The 20,936-nt window shown below is 36.4% G+C and overlaps 1 protein-coding gene across 1 annotated transcript in view; it reads right to left on the reverse strand.

Moving 5' to 3' along the window:
- ZC2HC1A (zinc finger C2HC-type containing 1A) overlaps window positions 1-20,936 on the reverse strand; it is a 62,118-nt gene that overhangs the window by 1,934 nt on the left and 39,248 nt on the right. Inside the window, exons 3-8 of the mRNA XM_059836372.1 lie at window positions 17,849-17,922; window positions 17,022-17,138; window positions 16,675-16,810; window positions 13,293-13,441; window positions 12,179-12,281; window positions 11,150-11,258 (exon numbers count right to left, since the gene is read on the reverse strand). Of these exons, the coding sequence (XP_059692355.1) occupies window positions 11,150-11,258; window positions 12,179-12,281; window positions 13,293-13,441; window positions 16,675-16,810; window positions 17,022-17,138; window positions 17,849-17,922 (688 nt within the window). The remainder of the gene's footprint in view (window positions 1-11,149; window positions 11,259-12,178; window positions 12,282-13,292; window positions 13,442-16,674; window positions 16,811-17,021; window positions 17,139-17,848; window positions 17,923-20,936) is intronic.

Consider the following 20,936-nt stretch of genomic DNA (forward strand, 5'->3'; position numbering starts at 1 on the left):
AGCACATAGAAAAAGAGATAGGAAGGGGCATCCTTTTATCATCAGTGACCAAGGACAGAATTTTTTGTCGTTGCTCATAAGAATTACCATCCACTGGGACGACTTCTTTGGCAAGACTTCAGTGACTATGACATCTTGTGCATGCATGACCCACCAAGTTTTTCTGTTCTCAATCTTGAACACCCATGCATAAATGAAATTGAAGTTGCGATTGGCTCATGGACATTAAAAAAAATTAAAACAAGACTCCATTTACAAAATTAGTCACCAAGAGCCCAATTAGCAACAAAACCCCAAAAGGTTTTTTTTTTTTTTCTTCCCTTCAGATGAACCTAACTGCTCCTTTCAGAATTATAAACAACTTAGTCTTGGTTTGGTTTTCAAAGTGTATATAAGGAAATACATTCAGCTCCAGTAACTTTAAATGCAACACTGACACACCTGAGGAACAACATGGTAGCTCCTGAATTTTAGACATGTTCCATAAAACATTTCTTCCTTCATGTTACCAGCGTAGGCTAAAGATGGCTTTTCAGCTCCTTCCATCATTTAAACACTTCAGTGGAAAAGTGATCAAATTATTAAGCACAAAAGTGGAAATCAGGAACTAAATTTAAGATTAAGTCAAGTGAAATTATAACTAACTGGAGTATTCAAGTTTAACGAGAATGGCTTCTACATGCAACAGGTAGAGTGGAACCGTCAAAGATTCTGGCTCACTGGGCAGAACAACAAGCTTCTCCATTAGTTCTCCTGTCTGCCCTCTTATTTAGCAAGGAGACTCTAAAGATGGTTTTATTTAAAAAAAAATAAAATACTGTTCAGACTGAAAAGCACTACATAAGTTCTATCAGAATTAAAACATATGAAAAGTTATGTCAGTCTTCCAGAAGTTACAGAATTCCAGGATAAAAGTTCTAAATGTAAGCTAAATTACACTGTTACAAGTATGCACAACAGTACAGATGCTAAATACCCTATCTTGTGTTATTTCCCCCATCTCATTTTACACCAAAGAGAGACCTTTGCTTATAATTGAGTAAAATTCATTAAAGCTCAATAGTGGAAAGAACATACTGGACCGTTACTTTACTTGTTATGGAAGCTAGAAAAACATATAAAGAAAAATTCAGCTGTAGACACAGAAATGGTATGGATCATCATGGGTCAGGGATGATCAGACAATGATGCAAAGAACAGAATTGTGTCTCAATTCCTGTTTTAAATTACTTGGAGTTGTCCAAACAAGTTTTTCAAAAGTATTACTGACTCAGTTTTCTCTGGATTTTCAACTTGCAACCAACATCCTACTTTTTCAAAACTAACACCATTAATTTCTTAAACTGAAGTCTCTTCAGGGTATACTTTGAATCAATCATTTTTGAACATAATGCTAGGAGTCCTAGATATCTGAAAGAAATTAACAAGAAAAATTGTCCACTATTCTTTCCTGTATTTCAATTGTTCAGTTCTCTAAAATATGTATAATATACCCCCATCCCACTAGGTATTCTGAAAATTCACCTGATGCTTTAACATTAGGTGTATACTAGAGAAATTTCCCAAAAATCAGTGTCTTAAAAACGTGATTTGTATGGTGTCTAGTATAGCATACAGGCCACTGATTGAACCAGGGGATTAAAAAAACCCAAAACACAATATTGAAAAGCCACATTGAAAGTGCATTGTCCACTCTGTCTATTGAGGGAGGCAGAGTCCCATAAATAGATAAAATATCATTCATTAAAGGTTTAACAGGATGTCTTAATTCTGAAATGTTTAAACATAGCTTTCTGCATAATTTCTGCAGATTTTCTTCCCCATTATTTTTCTAAAAATACAGGAAAAAAACAAATCTATTTTCAGACTAGAAACTTGAATATTAGTCTTATAATTAAGTGCAATGATTTCTGCCATTTTTTATGAGTAAATCAATAGAAGTAGCAGGTTGCCACTGTCTACAACTTTATTTATCCCAGATCTAGACACAAAATTAGCATCAGGTTTCATGTGTATTTGATGACAAATCTTGAAATTGCATCCTTAAGTTGCAATCTGATCTCTAGAGACAGATGTCTTCCAAAAAAGTCAGACATTGTTGATTATCTCAACTTTTGTCACCACAGCTTGGTCTCTTCCGATCTGTCCAGCCTCTGCCACTTCTATCTACTTGTCCAGTTCTGTTGTTTTTTCTGTTTGGTTGGATTTTTTTTGTTGTTGTTTTGGTTTTGCAAAGGTATATAAACCCCTGTTCTAAGTTGTATCATGTGAAGTATTAATGGAGCCTGACAGTAGATGAGGCTGTGTACCTACCAATGCCACCTTGAACTCTTAAAATCTGGACATACCTTTAAAGAGGTTTGTTACCCATTCTCAATTTCAAAAGAAATGAGACTGGAAGGGACTTCCCTTCCTAAAGCAGCTCATGTTGTACATCTAGTTGAACTACCACTGCTTGCAAAATGAAAAACTGAAAGAAATTTGTAAAAGCAGCTTGTCTTTTTCTATTTACGCATTCACAATTTGTTTGGATTTTGCCATAAAATACTGAAATATCAAGCTTGCTTCCTAGACAGGGCGTTTTCAGATATTCTTGACAACTATCACTGTCACCCACAACAGCTCATAGTTCTGTGCAAAATCATAAATAAGTTCCTTATGACTAATAGCATGCATGCTAAAGTCCAGAAACCTCTGCCATAAACTGTAACCATCCACACTGCCATGCTGAATTTAACAATGGTTAGTAGCTTTTCACATTTGTCAAATGCTGTTGGCACATAACATATTGAATAACCTCCTGCAAGGCAGGCAGATTTAATTCACAAACTCAGTGGACGTTTGAATAAGAACAGTGATGTTATGAAGAGTAGAGTAAGTGCCTATACACTTAAAGAAGTTCTCTCAAGCAGAAAAATCAAATCACTGCTCTATGCATAGGGGCTATTGTAAGCACTTTTGGTAACTATCTAAGCCAAATTTTCAACATCCTAGTAATGTGTTATAAAATGAAAAACTGACCTAATTTTTGATGTTTCACAGGATTTATAGCTCTAACCAAACATGCAAAGGAACAAAACAAACAAATTCTGTTTGTCTAAAAATAGCTCCCCCCACTTTCATTCCTTTTGGTTTTTCAAATAGAAACTCAATGCAAATATTCTGGCCCTGTCTCAAACATATGTCAGCTTTGTTACAACACTAAAACAGCATTAAGATATTTAGACACATTTCTACTATTTAAAGCATTACATTCCACGTACATGCCACATAATTCATTACTAATTTCTCTTTAGCAATATGCTTTAAGGCATTGTTTATGAAGAATCAGCCCATTTGAATTTGACATCTTCCAAATTATATCAAAGGATTAACTACAATATAGTATCTATTTCCTTTTTAAAAGGTGGGAATACCCTTTCTTCCAAACTTAGATCTTAAACTTGCTGAATATTCAGAAGTCTTTATATGAGATAAATTGGACTTACTAAAAGACTTTACCTCTCATTACAAAGTCTGCCTTGTTTACATTCTTGGACCACCACAGCTATCTTACAGAAGACAGATAAATATTTGACTTTAAGAGAATAAATTACTTTGTCATAAAACATTTGCCTGTAAGGCAGATATTTGTACAGTTATCAGGCTTAAATGCTTACTTCAGCTTTACATCATGTAAATTCAGTTTTATCTCAGGTTTACAAAGGTAGAAGTTCATTACTCTTAGTCCATAATCAGCGACAGAAAAAAAAAATCAAATCTGAGAAAAGTTTTCATCTTTCCTGTCCTACTCTGAAGCTGTTTACCTAGCATGAGACAGATACTTATACTAATTATATTATATACTCCTCTCTCATAGTATTTATACTGAAGACATACTGGGCAGCAGATATCTGTCAAGGTCACACTTTTACTATTCCAATGCTTTGGAGGAACATTTCTGCAAAACAGATAAACCATGCTGATTTGTAATACTTACTTCTTTATAGGCAACAACTCATTTGGTCTTTTGATGGTACTGTCTGTTTTTGTATCAGTGTCATAAAACCTTTGCACATCTCTTCCAGTTCGCAGTGGTGGGCCTAACTTGTCCATCTTACTACTAAAATATATAAAGGGGTACTCATACGGAGATTGCTAGATTGCTATCCAAGTTATTGTAAAAAAAAAAGTACTCACAATTAAATACTTATACTCCTTAAAGAGAAGAAGATTTCATAGACTTATGTTTGGATTAGGTTTCCAATGCATATTTTTTTTTAGTTCTTTTTTTAACAAAAGAAAAAACTAATGCCAGTTATCCTCACAATCTGCACAATGCACTCATATTTGGCCTTTTTTCTTTTAAGAATAGCTTTCATAATGTCAAACTTATAACATCTAGAAAAGAGGGCTCATAATTACAAGTCATAGTAACTTTATTAAGATGTTAGAAAATAACAGAGATGTAAGTACAAGCCTCCTTAACTTTAGAATTAGCAAGAAGGAAAATTTTTCCTTTTTTAACATTTTTTTTGTTTGGTAAAGACTGAACATTGTGCCTGGAGAGAATAACATGCCTTCCATTCTCTTTTCTTTTATGGAGATGAGAAAAGAACAGAGAAAAGCCTGAAAGGCAGACAACTTTGTTTTAATATTAAAAAACCCACGCACAATAGACAGTACTATACACACAGGCAATACTTTAATACTTTACCATTATGGATAACATTTCCAAACCAAAACAAATAAACCAAAAAGAAAATTTTAAAAACATTAAATAAATAAATAAAAACCCAAATAAAACACACCACCATGCCTCCCACACATCATCATAAGGAGAATTTTAGCTTTTGAGAAATCATAACTTATATTAGAAAAATTAGGTCTTCCAGTAAAGTTCTTCATTTTTATCACCTTAAACCATACAGTAAAACCTGCAAAAAGCCCATTATATCTCCACCCCTACCTACCTCAATAATGTAACTGAAGATTATTCTTCTCAAAAAGCCTAGTAACTTAAGCCTTAACTGGAAACAGATGACACTTAAGAGGATTTTCACTGAACTTTCTGAAATTAAAGAACTATAAAGAAACAAACCAAGCAAGACTGATGGAAATGTCTGGTTATCTGAAGCTTAACTCTTCTGTAAGCTTCCCACCCCTAAAGGGAAGTCATAAGGAAAAAAAAAAAACAACAAGCAAAACCAACAAAACCAAACCTCACACCGAGAGAAATAATTTCTTAAAATTACTGTGCAGTTTTCTGATTCTTGTCATACAACCTGAATAAACTACAATGCCAGGAAAAATCACTAAACAGCTAATTGCTGTCAAGGAAGCATGTTATTTTCAATGTAGCTTTTAATATATTAAAAAAAAAAAAGGCTTTTGTGTATCTCCAACACCTATATCATACTACTTTTCATACTTCTTCAACAAAACATCATATTAAAAGGCACAGAACCTATAAAGTTTGCAACATAATTTGGTTTTTTGGGTAAATGTGTGAACCTTGCAATCCACATTACATCTCTAAAGCATCAAAGGAAATCTCCCCATAAGGAACAAAAATTCAACAAGACTAAATTATATTCATTCATTATAAAGACAGCAGGGAACTCTTGAGATTTGAATCTTGACAGTTTAGCCCCAAATAATGCAGGCTATAAGATAAGTTCCCCTAGAGTTCCTCTTCCCACTCCTCCTCCCAGACAGATGTTCTAGTTCAAACTGATTAACTTAGGAAATGCTTAATCAATTCCTGTTTGAACAAATACACACTCTTTACATATTTCCCAAGGACTGAGAAGCAAAACTGAGGTCTCTGACACTGCAAGACACATAATCCAACCTATCATGATTTGCTTAGCTCTTTTCTGAACCTTTAACAATTTATCAACATAATCTGTGAACTCCAGGCACCTACAGTGTAGAATACTCCCAAAATAAAGAACTACAGTAATCTTCCACACTTAAAAAACAAAAACCAAAAAACCCAAAGCTGACAGCCCTTTCATGTACTACTGAAAGGGCTGTCTTAAAAGGAAAAAAGACAGACAATCATAAGAATCTTCTAAAATCCAGAGACCAACAAGACAACTTATTTACCTTGATTTCAAGTGAACAAAGCTGTGTAAGTTATAGTCTTAATGAAAGGAACGAGCTATTTAAAAAAATTAATGTTTTTAAAGACTACACATGCTGTATGGCAAATATATAAGTGGAATTTAAAATTTACTGGTACTGGTTAGGTGTGCCATTCATATTGCATTTCAGTTGTAAGACAGTACTGGATGTGTCACTAACAGCCATGATTCCCGTGAAGCATAACTTTGATCAGCTTAACATTAAATAGTATGCCTTTTTTATTTTGTTTTGGGGATAAAACAAAGTAATTTCTACGGGTTCATTTGCCATACTGAAAAACATCACATAATTTTCCAAGTCCCATTAAGAAAAATATATATATACTGTTCATAAATAAAACATGCATAGACAATGAATCTGTATATGCAGAAGATCCCTGGTTGGCCACAAACAGTGGTGTCAAGCACTGCTATGCAAAACAGTTTGCATGTAGGGGTGGAGTTTGCTTGTTTGCTTAGCTTTAGGATAGGAAGAACCACCTACCCAATTTCTTCTCCTGAAGATCTGATTAATTCTCTCAGCTTACTAGAACTGCCCCACCCCTCAAGAAATGTAAGACAGTGCTAAACTCTGTACTCTTACAAAATATGTATCAAACTTAGGATCTTAAAGTGAGTCACTATCAAAATACAAGCCTAACTACAATTTATGTAAATTAATTTTCCTTTTCCCAGCTCTTCGACATCAAAAAGATGAAATCCTATTTTCACACAAGTGAATCAAGGATTTCTTACCGACTACAATACAGAGTCACATGCTACTCTTGCACTCTCACTTGCTTCTCTAGGACTTGGAAATGATGCCCTTAGCTACACTTCCATTAATGCTTATAACTGGTTGTGCTCTTACTCTGTCCAGGCAGAAAAAGAAAACTCTCACAGCAGAGCTCAGCTGACACATCCTGATCTGCGTATACAAAGTAAGCCTCATTAACATAAGCTAGGTTAGCATTAATGATGCTGTGGTGTGCACTCTCAGTAGCCCTTTACTTGGGGAGCAGAAAAGGAAAATTCAAATTGAAAAATGAAATAATATAGCAAAAATTACTTAAAATAAGAGTTCGTAAAATTTGGTTGCATTTCTGCTGGTACAAAATAAAAATTTATACTGCGATATTGAAGCTGAACTTTATATGAAATGAAGTTCGAGAATCTTTCCTTCACAGAACTAAACACCTTAGAGACCCAGTTTGTTTTAGCCTTCACCTTTAACACAAATGCACGAACAGCTTCATGTGCCTTTCACAATAGTTTCAGACAGCAGTTCAAGAGTGCCACCTAAAGAGCAAGAGGGAAAGTACACACCTGTATATTTTAATCATTTTTGGCTGTTACATTAGCCAGCACATAGTAATTTCTTGCCCCTTTGCATATCCAACAGAACAGGTACCATGATTCTACAGAAAGAAATAGTGTCTGATTAAATTGTCCACCTCCGACATACATATAATTCATCCTTGATATTGCACAATACAATTGTAATTCTACTATTAAGCCTTACTACCTCTCTGCCAAATCTGGAATTACAACCACCTAGACAAAAATGGAAGGTTTCACCTAATTAATATGCAAAAAAGCCAAAAAATTACAGTTTGCCTCAGGGCAAACTGCAGGAGCTTGTTTCTTACAGCAAAAAGTGGAATTTAACCTGGTAAAAAAGTCTATAGGCTCTTAAATATTTGCCAAGAAAAAAAAAAAATCACGATTGCTTAACATTCCATTTGAAAGATTGCCCTTAAAACAATACATGTGCAACACTGTGCTGAGTAAATCAGTTCACTAATAACTCAGAAGGAAGAGCATGATATCTTATAGCATGAGTTCTACGTCACTTGGGTACAACAGAATCCCAGATCTCCTGCTATGGCTTGCCATTTTCCTGGGGAAATCATAACTGTAGCAAAAGAAAGATATCTTGTTTCATCCTAATGAAAGTTATTTTTATAAAATTTTAAAAGCGCTTTTATTTTATAAAATAATTCCAGCTGCAATTAACTATAGCCTAAATTATAAGTTGTTTTAATGTTTAAAATCTGTGTCACTACAGTATTAACTATTCTCACTGTCTGACTTAGGATGTTGACAGAGCAGTCCCTGCTCTGATATAATTTTGTAGGTATTCCAACAGAACCCTACACATTTCCTTCTCACACCCCAACACTAAGGCTGAGATGATTAAGAACAAAATTGTCACAGTGACCAATGTGAGGCACCTAACTTCCATGTTGTAACTTCTCCTACACCTCTTTGGTTCAACGTAACTCCTGAGAAACTTTTTCTCAGAAGTGAACACAAAGAAAGAAAAAGAAAGAATTGCTAGGTCTCAGGTATAACACTTAGGGAAGAGGCACATTTAACAGCCATCTGTGAGAAGACTGGTTCACAGAATCACTAAGGTTGGAAAAGACCTGTAAGATCATCAGGTCCAACCATCAACCCAACACCACCATGCCCATTAAACCATGTCCCACAATGCCACGTCTACACGTTCCTTGAACACCTCCAGGGAGGGTGACTCCACCACCTCCCTGGGCAGCCTGTTCCAATGCTTCACTACTCTCTCAGTAAAAACCTTTTTCCTAATATCCAGTCTGAATCTCCTCTGGCACAACTTGAGGCCATTTCGTCTTGTCCTGTAGCTAGTCACTTGGAAGGAGAGACCAACACCCACCTCTCTGCAACCCCCTTTCAGGTAATTGTAGAGAGCGATAAGGTCTCCCCTCAGCCTCCTCTCCTCCAGACTGAACAACCCCAGCTCCCTCAGCTGCTCCTCACAAGACTTGTGCTCCAGACCCCTCACCAGCTTCGTTGCCCTTCTCTGGGCAGGACCCAGCACCTCAATGTCGTTCTTGTAGTGAGGGGCCCAAAACTGAACACAGGATTCGAAGTGCGGCCTCACCAGTGCCGAGTACAGGGGCACAATCACCTCCCTGCTCCTGCTGGCCACACTATTTCTGATACAGGCCAGGATGCCGTTGGCCTTCTTGGCCACCTGGGCACACTGCTGGCTCATCTTCAGCCGGCTGTCAGCCAGCACCCCCAGGTCCTTTTCCACAGTGCAGCTTTCCAACCATTCATCCCCAAGCCTGTAGCGTTGCATGGGGTTGTTGTGACCCAAGTGCAGGACCCGGCACTTGGCCTTGTTGAACACCATACAATTGGCCTGGGCCCATCGATCCAGCCTGTCCAGATCCCTCTGCAGAGCCTTCCTACCTGGTTAGTATGACCACCAAGAAATCATAAGGACTGGCTGGCAAAGACAAGAAGAGAACACAAGTTTTTTAGGGCACAGCAGTAAGAAGGACTGCAGGCAGAAACACACTCATCACATCCGTACTCTTAAAACTGGAAATTGTGTAGGCAATTCAGTGAGGCTATAAGCCAAGCTGCCGCTCAGCGGAGATCATTATCTGAGAGCTATGCCAACCAGACGTCATCTATTTGCAGTTCACAGCATTTGTGAACAGAGAGAACCTGTGCAAACATGTCTCCGTATATTAACTGCTATTTGGCTTTGTCACGTCACAATTCTTCCACCAAGCTTCAGAAGAGGAATACAGAATACAAAGTAGTAAGCCCACTGAGCAACTGACTGGTAAAAGTATATAGAAATTCCTTGTTAAGAAATGAAGACCAAAACCTGTGAACCCTCACAAACCAATAGAGACTGCAATTAGAAATTCCTATCAACAGGAAAAAGCCTTTCCCAGACAGCTGGGATTCACCACTGGGGTCAGAAACATGCCTTCAAATTATCTCAGCTGACTTTTTTACTGTGGTTTGCAGACCTACTTGTTTGCCAATCATCAGTAGGTGTTAATTCAACTTACTTCTGAGAATGGAGAAACGTGATATATAAAAAAAAAAAAAAAAAAAATCAGTCAGTGAATAACAGAGGGTGGGACTTTCTGACAGTCGAAGCATAGATGCCTAAAACAGTAGTGAAGCTGACCTGTAGACCAAAGGCTACTAGGACACTGAAGGGGCAGGAATAATAAAAAAATTTCTGACAACCTCACGGACTCTGACTCTGGTCTGTGTCTGAAAAACTTAGTATGAGTCGGTAGAGCAAGGAGGGACAGAACTGCATCCTCATGCTGCATGGTGTTAGGATGGAGGTATGACAGAGCTGTAATTCGTACTTGTGCGTAAGTTGTAAGACTTAAAGAGCGATAAACTAAAAATCACTAGTTTTGTGTAATTAATAAAGCTGTCCATCCCACGAGTTCTTTCAGAATGTCCTTTTTCTTCCTCACAAACGTAAGCCATTGTTTTTCTCCACCTTAAGCAGCCTTCACCAATCTGATACTCATTTCTAAAGCAGTAAGTCTTCTTCAGTCACCAGTGTTGTAACTGCAATCACTTTGTTGTATTTTTTTATGTTTTCTCTCAGTGCTCATTGGTGCTCCTCAAACTTCTGTAAAATTGCACTACTTTTCTTCAAGCTCTTCCATACATTTCTTCTTTGAGATAGTGTCCACCACTTCTTGTTGCTGTTGTAGCGCACTGGTGTCCATTGCCTTATTTGTCCTCATTCATTTGTTGTCTCTTGAGTATTTTAAGACAGGAAAGGGAAGAGGGAAAGCATCCATCCTTTTGTGCTAAGAGGGAAGATCCTGCCACAATTGGCTTGTGGTCTGCAGCAGAGGCCTCTCATTTCCACGAACTGCAGGAAATTATGCCTAATGTTTTCTCCTTTAAGTCTCTTCACTTTTACAAAGAAAAGAAAAAATATAGCGCCAACCACTTCTGCATATTCTATAATGTTTTAATCTACTTTATATTTATCACTTGACCTCCTTTGCTGTTATTTTAACATTAGAAAATGCATCTTTGCCTACTCCAATGTTCCTGAAACATTAATTGTGTTTCTAAATAAAGGATAAATTCAAAACACTGCACTTCTGAAGCTCACAGGAAAAAAAAGAAGATGCAAGTGTAACAGCCCACAGAGAATTCTAGAACTAGCACAATGTAAGTATGAAACAAAGCATAAATGACAACACTAAATGGAAACTTACCCTGCTTGTGGGTTCACCATTCCCAATGAGTTTTTATGAGCTGGTGATAATGTCTGAATTTTGCTCCCACTGGATCCAGATGAAGATAGTGCTTTACTTGAAGAGGCACCTTGCAGTTGAAAGCAAGCATGGAAATATAAGAAAACGTAAGATTTTGCTGCTGGAATGATACAATTCATTACACATTTTTTAATTGTAAAGTTCAAAACAAGAGTTTTAGAAATATCAAGATATAAACAAGTGTCAAGATACTAGGAAAAAGCAAGTATGTTTCCAGAAGTTTACAGGGAATATGCAATTAAGACATAATGTTCTATTCTAATAAAAAACATTCTATCTCAATTACTTTCTTCAGAAAGAAAAAGGAAAGAAAAAAGTCTAGAATGTCAAAGTATGTACAAACAGAACATGTTTGACACCTGATGATACCTGAAATTAGAATAAGACCAATGTTTACATAATTATAATACACATGGCTTGACTATGTATTTTCACCAATTTGTGATCATAGTCAGCATACAAATTAGTTACAGAATTAAGCAACAGAAGAATCTCAGGTGGAAGATCAGTATTCAATGCAGTTATGCATTACTACACAGAATGATTTTGCAGGTTCAATTCAGAAAAAAACTAATTTGACCCTGTATGTAAAACAGAAGGGAATCCTATGTGCACAAGAGTCTTGTTGGATAGATGCCCATCAGTGCCCCTTCCAGCTTTAAATGAGTTTTTACAAACCACTATCTCAATTTCAACAATAAAGTATATAGCCATCATATATGTAAGACAAAAAAAAAAAATCAGGTCACGAAAACATTGATTGAAAAATATTGTATTATGAAAAACAGACACCATCTTATCCACTCACATAACACTGAACTCCTCCTATGAATATTTTTCACTTAGTTTAAATCACCGGGCAATGCTGTAGAAATCCTTCCAGCTATAAAAATTATACTACTTCCACTGCATAGTTTGAGAACTAATATTTAGAAAGGAAATGGAAAATTCGTAACATTCATTTCATACCTACAACAGTTTTGCTAACACCACTTGGCTGTGGTAAGCGTGATGATGATGATGATGGTGTTGATCCTACAGAAGGCATCTTCTTAACTGCAGCAGGTTTGTACTGTAACAAAATACAACCTAGAAATTTAAGCATTAAATCAAACTATCTATATAACTCGATAGGTAGCTATCTCAGGTACTGTGGGAAAACAGATTACTATTACCTACTAGGTAAACTGTTTCTGGTATGGGATCATGCGAATGGCTTCCACTAGTCTGCTTTCTTATACGTACAGGTGATACTAGTAGGAAAGATTATATAACTCAGTGGTTTTGTTTTTTTCATTTAACTGTATGTCTTTGTGTATTTTCCGCTTTTCTACAGCTTTTCTCATCTTTTTCCATAGATGTCTCATGAGATTAACATTATCACCTCATCACCAGTTAATTTTAAAAAGAATATTCAAGGGCAGGATCATTTTTGTCTTTTAAATCTTACTTTCACCTGTGTGCTCTGGACCTGTCCCAGCACTGATTCAAAATACAGTGCAAGAATCACTAAGTAACTGCTTGTGTCTGTTTAACTCTTCACAGCTTGCAGAAAAAAGAGCATTACCACCAAATGAAAACACACATACACTTTAATCCTTCATTTATTTCCATCATAAGTTAACTACTGCAGCTCTTACCTTAACATGCCTGAATTCCTCTAAGCCTCTAATTAGCCAAAATATTGCTGTCAATTGTCCTGTAATCACGTATCTTTGTTTGTCCACTTAAGGAACAGTCTTGAATTAGATTCAGAAGACTTGCACAACAGAAATTCAACTTTCTTTATAAATACTGCATCTCTACCTCCTGCTGCTACCCTTACCTGTCATTTTCACAAAACTCTGAATTACATTTATGAGTGGTTTTGGCTTTGCAATTGCTGCCATCTGATTTACGGACCTCTGCAACTCGCGTAAGAAAGCAAAAACCTCTTCCGTGCTCAGTGTCTAATTTCAGTCTAGTGCAAATAATAAAATTACAGAATAGAACAGTTAATTCCATTTAAGAGCAACACACTATTTAACAAGCTTGATTTGATGTTGAATGCAAGCTACAAGTTAAGAAAAATGTTGTAGTTCACCTGTGTTCGAGTAGGAAGCTTCCCTTTGGTATCAGCTGCCAATTTCCCCTTATTAGTAATACGTGCTGCTTGTTCTTTACAGAAATTGATGTGTCTGTCAGCTGCATTTTCATTAAATCTCCTCTGACAATATGGACACTGAATGTAATCTTAAAAACATAAAAACCTAATATTAATAACGTGTTTTAAAAAATAAAGTATTTTAAAGTCTTTTAAAGACCAGCCCCAGCCCCACCCGCAGATAAAATTAAGGCCTCTTGAATCTGAAAATGAAATACAGATTGCTGGGGAAAAGAATATTGTCCACATGTAACACAAAAGATGTTTCTTGTTTGATGGGTAAGAATGAGGACAGTGGTTGAGGATCAGAAATAACCTAAGCAAAAATCAGAAACACTGAGAGATGCTATTCAGCAGAGAAGGTGGCCAAAGTAGTGTATGGACATGGCAGGGATATCAGCTGGAAGGAAGTGGACAAGAGAAGAGGCTAAACAAAAAAGATCACAAACACAGTTCAGTTTGTTCAAGATATGAAAATGCATTAAAACCTTTCCCCTACAAATAGCAAAAGACAACAAAATCTCTTTCCTCTGGCAATTTTGAAAGGACTGAGAATTACTAACTGCAATACTGGAAATTATAATTTAAAAAAAATAAAATCGGAAATGTAATGAAAAAAAATCAGAGGAAATCCAGCCAAAATTAGGAGATATCTATAGATACATGCAAACAGGGTAATTGATGGCTGTATTATTTTTCAAGATTAATTTAGTTACATTACAAACAGTGCTACTTGCAGGAAATACTATTACTAACATTGGGGAAAAACCAGAAAGGTTATGTAAATGTTTAAAATACTACAAGATCCCTGATCTGTATGCTGGAAATATACCCCTTAAAAATACACTGCCCTTGGAAAGTAAAATGTTTGGACTGCAGTTTCAGATAGACATTTTAGCGTCTAGAGATACGGATGCTGAATTCCCCAGATTACAGTATTCAAAACCATGTAAATATCAACTTCAGAAGAGCTGGACACTGGCAAAGCAGGTTAAATTAGCATGTTCCTAGGTGATTTTAGAAATGTATCCAAGAAAACGAGGAGAGATTCAACAGTCACTGCCTCCAAGATTACAGCTAGATATTATACAATCCAAAATAAGGTTTGGATTACATGTTACTACTCCAAATGCAGCAGATCTGGCTTAAGTAGTTAACCCTTTAAATTAATAAACAGTTTTGAGTAAGTCAAATGATGTAGCGGCCACCAAACCATGAACTGTGACCCAAGAAGTGTGAACAAAGGACACAGGAATGCTTCAAAGAAGTGACAGCATGGGAAACTCATGTGACAACAATAGTAATTTTTAATTTGTTTATTTTACATGAACTCCACTACTGTCAGAATACTCAAACATAAACTATACCTTAAGAGACAGAAACTTGAAAGCATAAGAACTATAATATCTATGCAGTCAAACCAAGATAAGTCCAAACAAAGTTAAAAAAAAAGATAAAAAAGCAAAATAGATGAATAAAGCAGCTATGGAAGCCCCTAGATAATAAGAAAAGACTTTTCTAGCTGGCGTACAGCTCAGTTCCCGCAGAAGACTTTCAAAGCCCACTAAAGTAAATGGATCAGATTGTAGAGGATTAATGTATACTCTTTTAAGAATCAGGGATTGTATCTTCATCCTTTTGTAAAATGCTTAGCACCAGTTAGCCACCTGGCTGTCTGGAAGTACTGTTTGTACTGTCCAGAAGATCTGTTAGGATTCAATGTAAGCTTTATAAAATACAAACTAATCAAAATAAGAGGGCAGTACACACATGCAGTCAAGTCCAATGCAAATGGGGTGACTTAAGGTCCTTCTTAATATCGTGAAGCTATTTCGCACTTCTTCTAAGGAAAAGGTGGAACAGGAGGTTGAAGAACCAGCAATACTGCTTGTTTGCAAACTCAAAGCACACAAATAAGTAGGAAATATTAATACAGAACTCTCTCCTTTTAAAGGTAACAGACTAGCAGCTAGTTAGAAATAGGTATGCCAAAGACAGCTGAGTAGGAGAGGATGGATACACACCATGACACCATGCATAATTCTCCCTCTCTCCTACACGTAAAGTGAAAAAGGAGCAACAGTAGCTGCCCCTGCTCTATTTTTGTTCTGTTCTATTTATGAGAAGAGAATCCACTGATCAATACGTGCATCTTCTCTTCATTCCTGGTCCACTCCTCCTAAGTCTTACCCACAACAGCAGGATAAAGCCAGGAGACTAAAAACAGTAAGACTCAGCTTGGAAAAAGTAAAAAACGGAAGGAAGATAAAGCAGCACAGCATCTTTCTCTTCCCTTTACCTCCTATCTGCTTTCAAGTGGGCTGAATAGAGTTACTTCCTTCGCTTCAAACTCATTTGTGGGCTCTGGAACCAAGGGAGCACCATTTTAGTACGTTTCCAAGCTAGATTTAGTTCTGGGCTCTTCTGCTTGTAATTCAGAACCTGTAATACGACTTCATTTCTTACTATGAATACTAACACGTTTCCTGTAGAGAAACAAGGCAGGGAACACTCACATCCTCACTTGACCAAAGACAGGCAGAAGAAAACATGATTTTTTCTGTTTTTCCCCATCTTTCTGAAAACAGCCATTGAGCTGATAAAATAATTTAGCTCTTAGGACAAGAGGAAGAAATACATTCTCCAACCTATTATCATATCACAGAAGTTAACTGAAAAGTGTATTTTATTTCCTTCTCACTCACATCGGACTCCTTCAACATTTTACCCAGCCTCAGTTCTGTAGGCACCCAAGGACTGTCACTCCCTTGTTAATACAAATCCTACACATCTCACATACCCAAAACGCAAGTACCCCCACCACATGAGGAAGGATCACGTGCACACTAGAGCACACACTGCATACATGAAACTAGATGTGAATTCAGCAAGAAATGGGAGAGACTACATTTGAAGAACATAGTCAACGTGCATTTCTACAATGTAAGCAGGCTGTGGGTGTCCAGCATCGGCAGCTAATTAAAAATATAACTGCTCTTTCTGAGCAGTTCCACTGCTGTGGACAGAAACAAGGTGTTGAAACAATTTGTCCAGCCTATGGTTTGTAAGACGGTAGCAAGCGGCAAGTTGGCCACAACTACCTTTTGATGCATTAAAAACAAAGTCATGGGTTTTGAAAGCTACACAGGATGCTAGCCAGCCAGAATCACAGTCACAAAGCAACATCTGCATAGGGATAATGAGACAGTCGTCTTCAAGAACTCGTGAATATTTTAGTCCAACAGATTCATCTCCAATTCAAATTTTTACAAATGAAGTAAAAAAAAAAAAAATCTCTAAAGAACTCGATTGTTTTACATACCAGGGTCATATGATGGCGGAGGTGGTGGAGGGAGTTTTCCACCATCTTTAAGATTAAGCCCTTTGGCTGCTCGTATAGTTGCTATAAATTCCTCGTGCTTTCGTCTCCAGTTGGAAGGTTTTTTGGGTGGTTCTGGCTAAGAAGCCAAAAAAAGAAAGAGCTTAATATGTTTGAAGCTTTTAATTCAAGCTAAGTACATGCCTTATTTTAGTACACAACATTATAGTTAGATTTCTTCCAGAATGTAGTTGATCTAATTATCACGAATTGCCAGCAGAAATAAGCTTTATTATAATGCATACATAGGTTGCCTAAAATGTTCATATGCAGAGTAAATTATAACATACCCGTGGCTTAAGAGGTTTTACTGTGGGAATGTCAGTTCCTTCTGCTCTCTGTCGGCTCGAATCGAATGTCTTCCTTTTCTTGGCAGAAGTTTTTTGGCAAATGGGTCCATGCTTTTTCTACAAGCAGAAGAAAAACAAAAGGAGAATATAGAACTTAGTTTTGAAAACATTGTTATTAACATGTTATTTCCCTCTTTCTCGATATGCCAATCAGCGAACAAGGCCCAGCTCTCGATGAGTAAGATCAGACTGTTTTCACTCAAACATTTATGCCAGCCATTACTTTTAAAACAGAACTACAGGAATTCACAAATGTATATACGTGGTCAGAAAAACTTGGTGACAAAGAAGAAAAATAGGAGGCATCTGTATTTGCTCCTGGCAAATACAAAATTAGTGGTAGGTAGGCAGAATTTGCATTGAGGGGCAAGACAAATCAGAGGTGTCTGAAATCCATATTCATATTTAAGGACAGACCAATTTTTATTAGGACTGGAGAACACAGTATTTTGAAGATGGCTAACAAAACACTTCATTTACCAGCTGAGACTGCATAATGCTAGGGCTTACATCTGCAGAGGCAAGGAATGACTCTGTGACCCCAGAGAAGATGCTTTTAGAAGCATGTATTTTCAGCATCAGTGATGGGATGCTGAAATAAAATTAACCTCCTTCTAAGGAGGAATCGATAATTATTTGGGAAAAAAAAACCAACACAAAAAACCCACCAAAGCATCTAGATCTACTTTATTTAGCTATAGTGACCATTGCTTAACTCTCATATCAACTTATCAGATCTAAAGGCCAACAATGCTCATACCACTTACCAGTGCTGCTGGAAAGAAAGTCCTTCCACAGATCCTACATGGCAACAGATCTCCAGTTTGCACTGTAACCTCACCTTAAAAAAACCCAAACATACTTCTATAAGAAAATTTGTATCAATTCACAGTGAAAATTTCTTGCTAGATTGCTAACCTCATATACTTAGCAATAATAACAGTTGTTACTGTAAAAGCATACATTCTTTGAACTGTGCAGAGACTACACAGATCAGAAAGGAAAAGATGATACACAAGTCCTTATGTACTTTTCAAAGCAGTCAGGCCAAGTAACATGTCACCATCAATTATGATATTTACAAAACAAAACTCTGCACCTTTAAAAGGATGCCTGTATGTCAACATGCAAATGACAGATTCACTGTAAGTCACAATGACAGCCCAAACACACACCAAGAATGATATTTAGTCGGTATTTCTGTGTTTTTAGAAGAGAATCTCCTGTTATAGTATCCAATGTAAGTCACATCCCATCACTTATTTTTCTCTACTAAGTTAAACTATTCCACTTTCTCTTGCAAAGAAAAAAAATCTTTAATGTCATTTTTACTATATATTTTATTCAGATTATTACTGACAGTTCACAAAACCATTTCTGATGTTGCTGTTCAAGCATTGGTAACAAAAATGTAAATGGTACACTTGACATACAACAGATTCACAGAACCACATAAAAAACAACAAATCAAAGTATCAAAGCCTATGTAAGCAAATATAGTATGCATTATGCAATGGAGTCTGGCATAGATGAAAAACTCCACACGGTTTCCCAATAACAGGCATCTATTATATTCAGTATGGTACCAGAGGGATACAGGGATATTTTTATATCACATATACATCAATAAAGAGGCAATTGAGACTTACTAGTTGCTTTCTCTGTATTCAGTTTACCTGTTGCAGACAATACAGCTCCTTCAATTGATACAAAGTTAAAACAAAAATATTATGAATTTACTTGTATTTTAGGCAAACTAGTGGTTAAACTAATGAAGTTATGAACGTAGCAATGTTCAATAATTTGGTCTGGTTTTGTTCCCAGTTCCCCAGTGGAAATCAATTTTCCATCTAAACATACATACTTGTGAATTAACTGTAGGACCAGTCCTAAAGAAAACGGGGAATTTAACAAAATGTTTCATGGAAAACAAATATAGATTCAGGCAGCCATGGTTCCCACTGAAAACCTTTTTTCCAAATATAAAGATTAAAATTGAGATTTCTAGTACCAATACGTAACTATTAGGTTTATTTCTGCCTTTTTCAATTATTTCAATGAAATTCATCATCAATATGTAACTATGTATAATATATTAATTGTATGAATATACTACAGAGCAGAATCCATTTTAAGAATCACAAATCATATGAAAAGTGTTCTGCAGTTTAAAACATTAATGTTCTCATCTTTAACTAATTTATATACCTTTTCCATGTAGACATGAATAGGCCCTTGTCACAGCATAGCAGGACTGTACTGCCAGTAACTGAGTTTTACAACTGAAGTCATAATCAAGCTTCCTTTTGCATCATCTAAAAGCATGCATGTTTAGATGTACACAAGTAGGGGAAAGTAGGAAAGATTGAAAATGTGCAGATAAATCTTGTTTTTCTTCTATTCTTGCATGTTATCAACATTTCCTAGGAATGTATTTTTTATTGTTAACTGTATTTTTTCAATCTCCATTTTAAACAATCATATCTGAAAAATTTTCCATAGGCCTGTTTTCTTAAGTCTACAAGCCTGAGCATAATGTTAATCACAAGTAATAACATGCACATTGGTCACACATAGCTAAGATGGCTGGAACCTGCCCTCATCATTTTCCTTAAGGATAAGCAGCAACGGTTGTAAGCTTTTCTCTATTCTCCCACTCAAAAATGCAAGGTATGCACCGATTTGTTTGTTTCATTACATTATTCTTCAGTGTCCTCAGCACTCTTAATGCTAGCAGACATCACTGCAAAGTCACTGCTGCTAAATATTTCAACTTCCTTTTATCACATTATTGTAATACAACCACCCCTCAGCTTTGCAGAAACAAGAGAGAGAGGCATTTCATGGAAATACAAAGTGATACTGTTTGTATCTTTAAGAAATTAGCTGAAATAAATCAGAATTAGTGATCTTGAAATCAGGTGTATTGTATAAGATTAAGGATTTGATCAAGAGAAGAATTCTTTCAAATACCTGCCTTAGTAAAAGGAGAAAAGCTATGTTTCCCACCATGTTCTTCTGTTCACTGAACTCTGGAATTAGAGCTTGTGTTTGAATTCACCATTAAAAGAAGTAGACTTGATAGATGCTCACCTGATCAGGCAGTATTTACATACAACATTTCAACGCATAACAAATGCCAATGAGCACTCACTGCAGCTACAGTTACAGACCTGGATTTCCTTACAGCATTCCTAACCCTCCTTTGCTGCTGGCAGGTACTCAATCACATTTGCCAAGAGCTATTTCTACTGCCAACACCTCCTCCCCCCTAAAACAAATCAGTGACCCAAAACACAAGAGGAAGTTATTTTAAAAAATGAAAGTTCCTTAAGTTTTATTGACAATGGGAAGCCTACAGTCCTTTATATTTGCACACTTATCCCTTCAATCTCTTAATCATTCCTCTGTGAATTTCCTCTCCTCTAAAGTAACCACCTCCCCACCCCACCCCGCCCCCCCCCCCCCCCCCCCCCAAAAAAAACCTAAACACCACAAAACCCGAAAAACCCCACCACAAACAAAACAAACCACAAAATCTTAACATTTCTCTCTAGGAGCCCATGAGCCTTCCCTTACAAAAGTGTTTGCAATGTCATCAACATGAAATCTGATGATTTTAAAATAAAACATGGGAATAAAATTGTGAAAGTTGAAAAAGAGTTAGTTTTGGGGTTTTTTTAAATTCATTCATGCATCATATCTAATGTCATCGGTACACTTGTTATTTACATAGCTTCTACACAACAAATGACAGAAATGCATAACATAAAGCAGGAGGAATTCTTACACATTTTTTAGTAGTAATGTAAAAAGTTAGTATTTCTAACACCAGCAATAAACAGGATAATTTTT

The sequence above is a fragment of the Gavia stellata genome, chromosome 3 (assembly GCF_030936135.1).
Source record: "Gavia stellata isolate bGavSte3 chromosome 3, bGavSte3.hap2, whole genome shotgun sequence".
Classification (NCBI taxonomy): Eukaryota; Metazoa; Chordata; class Aves; order Gaviiformes; family Gaviidae; genus Gavia; species Gavia stellata.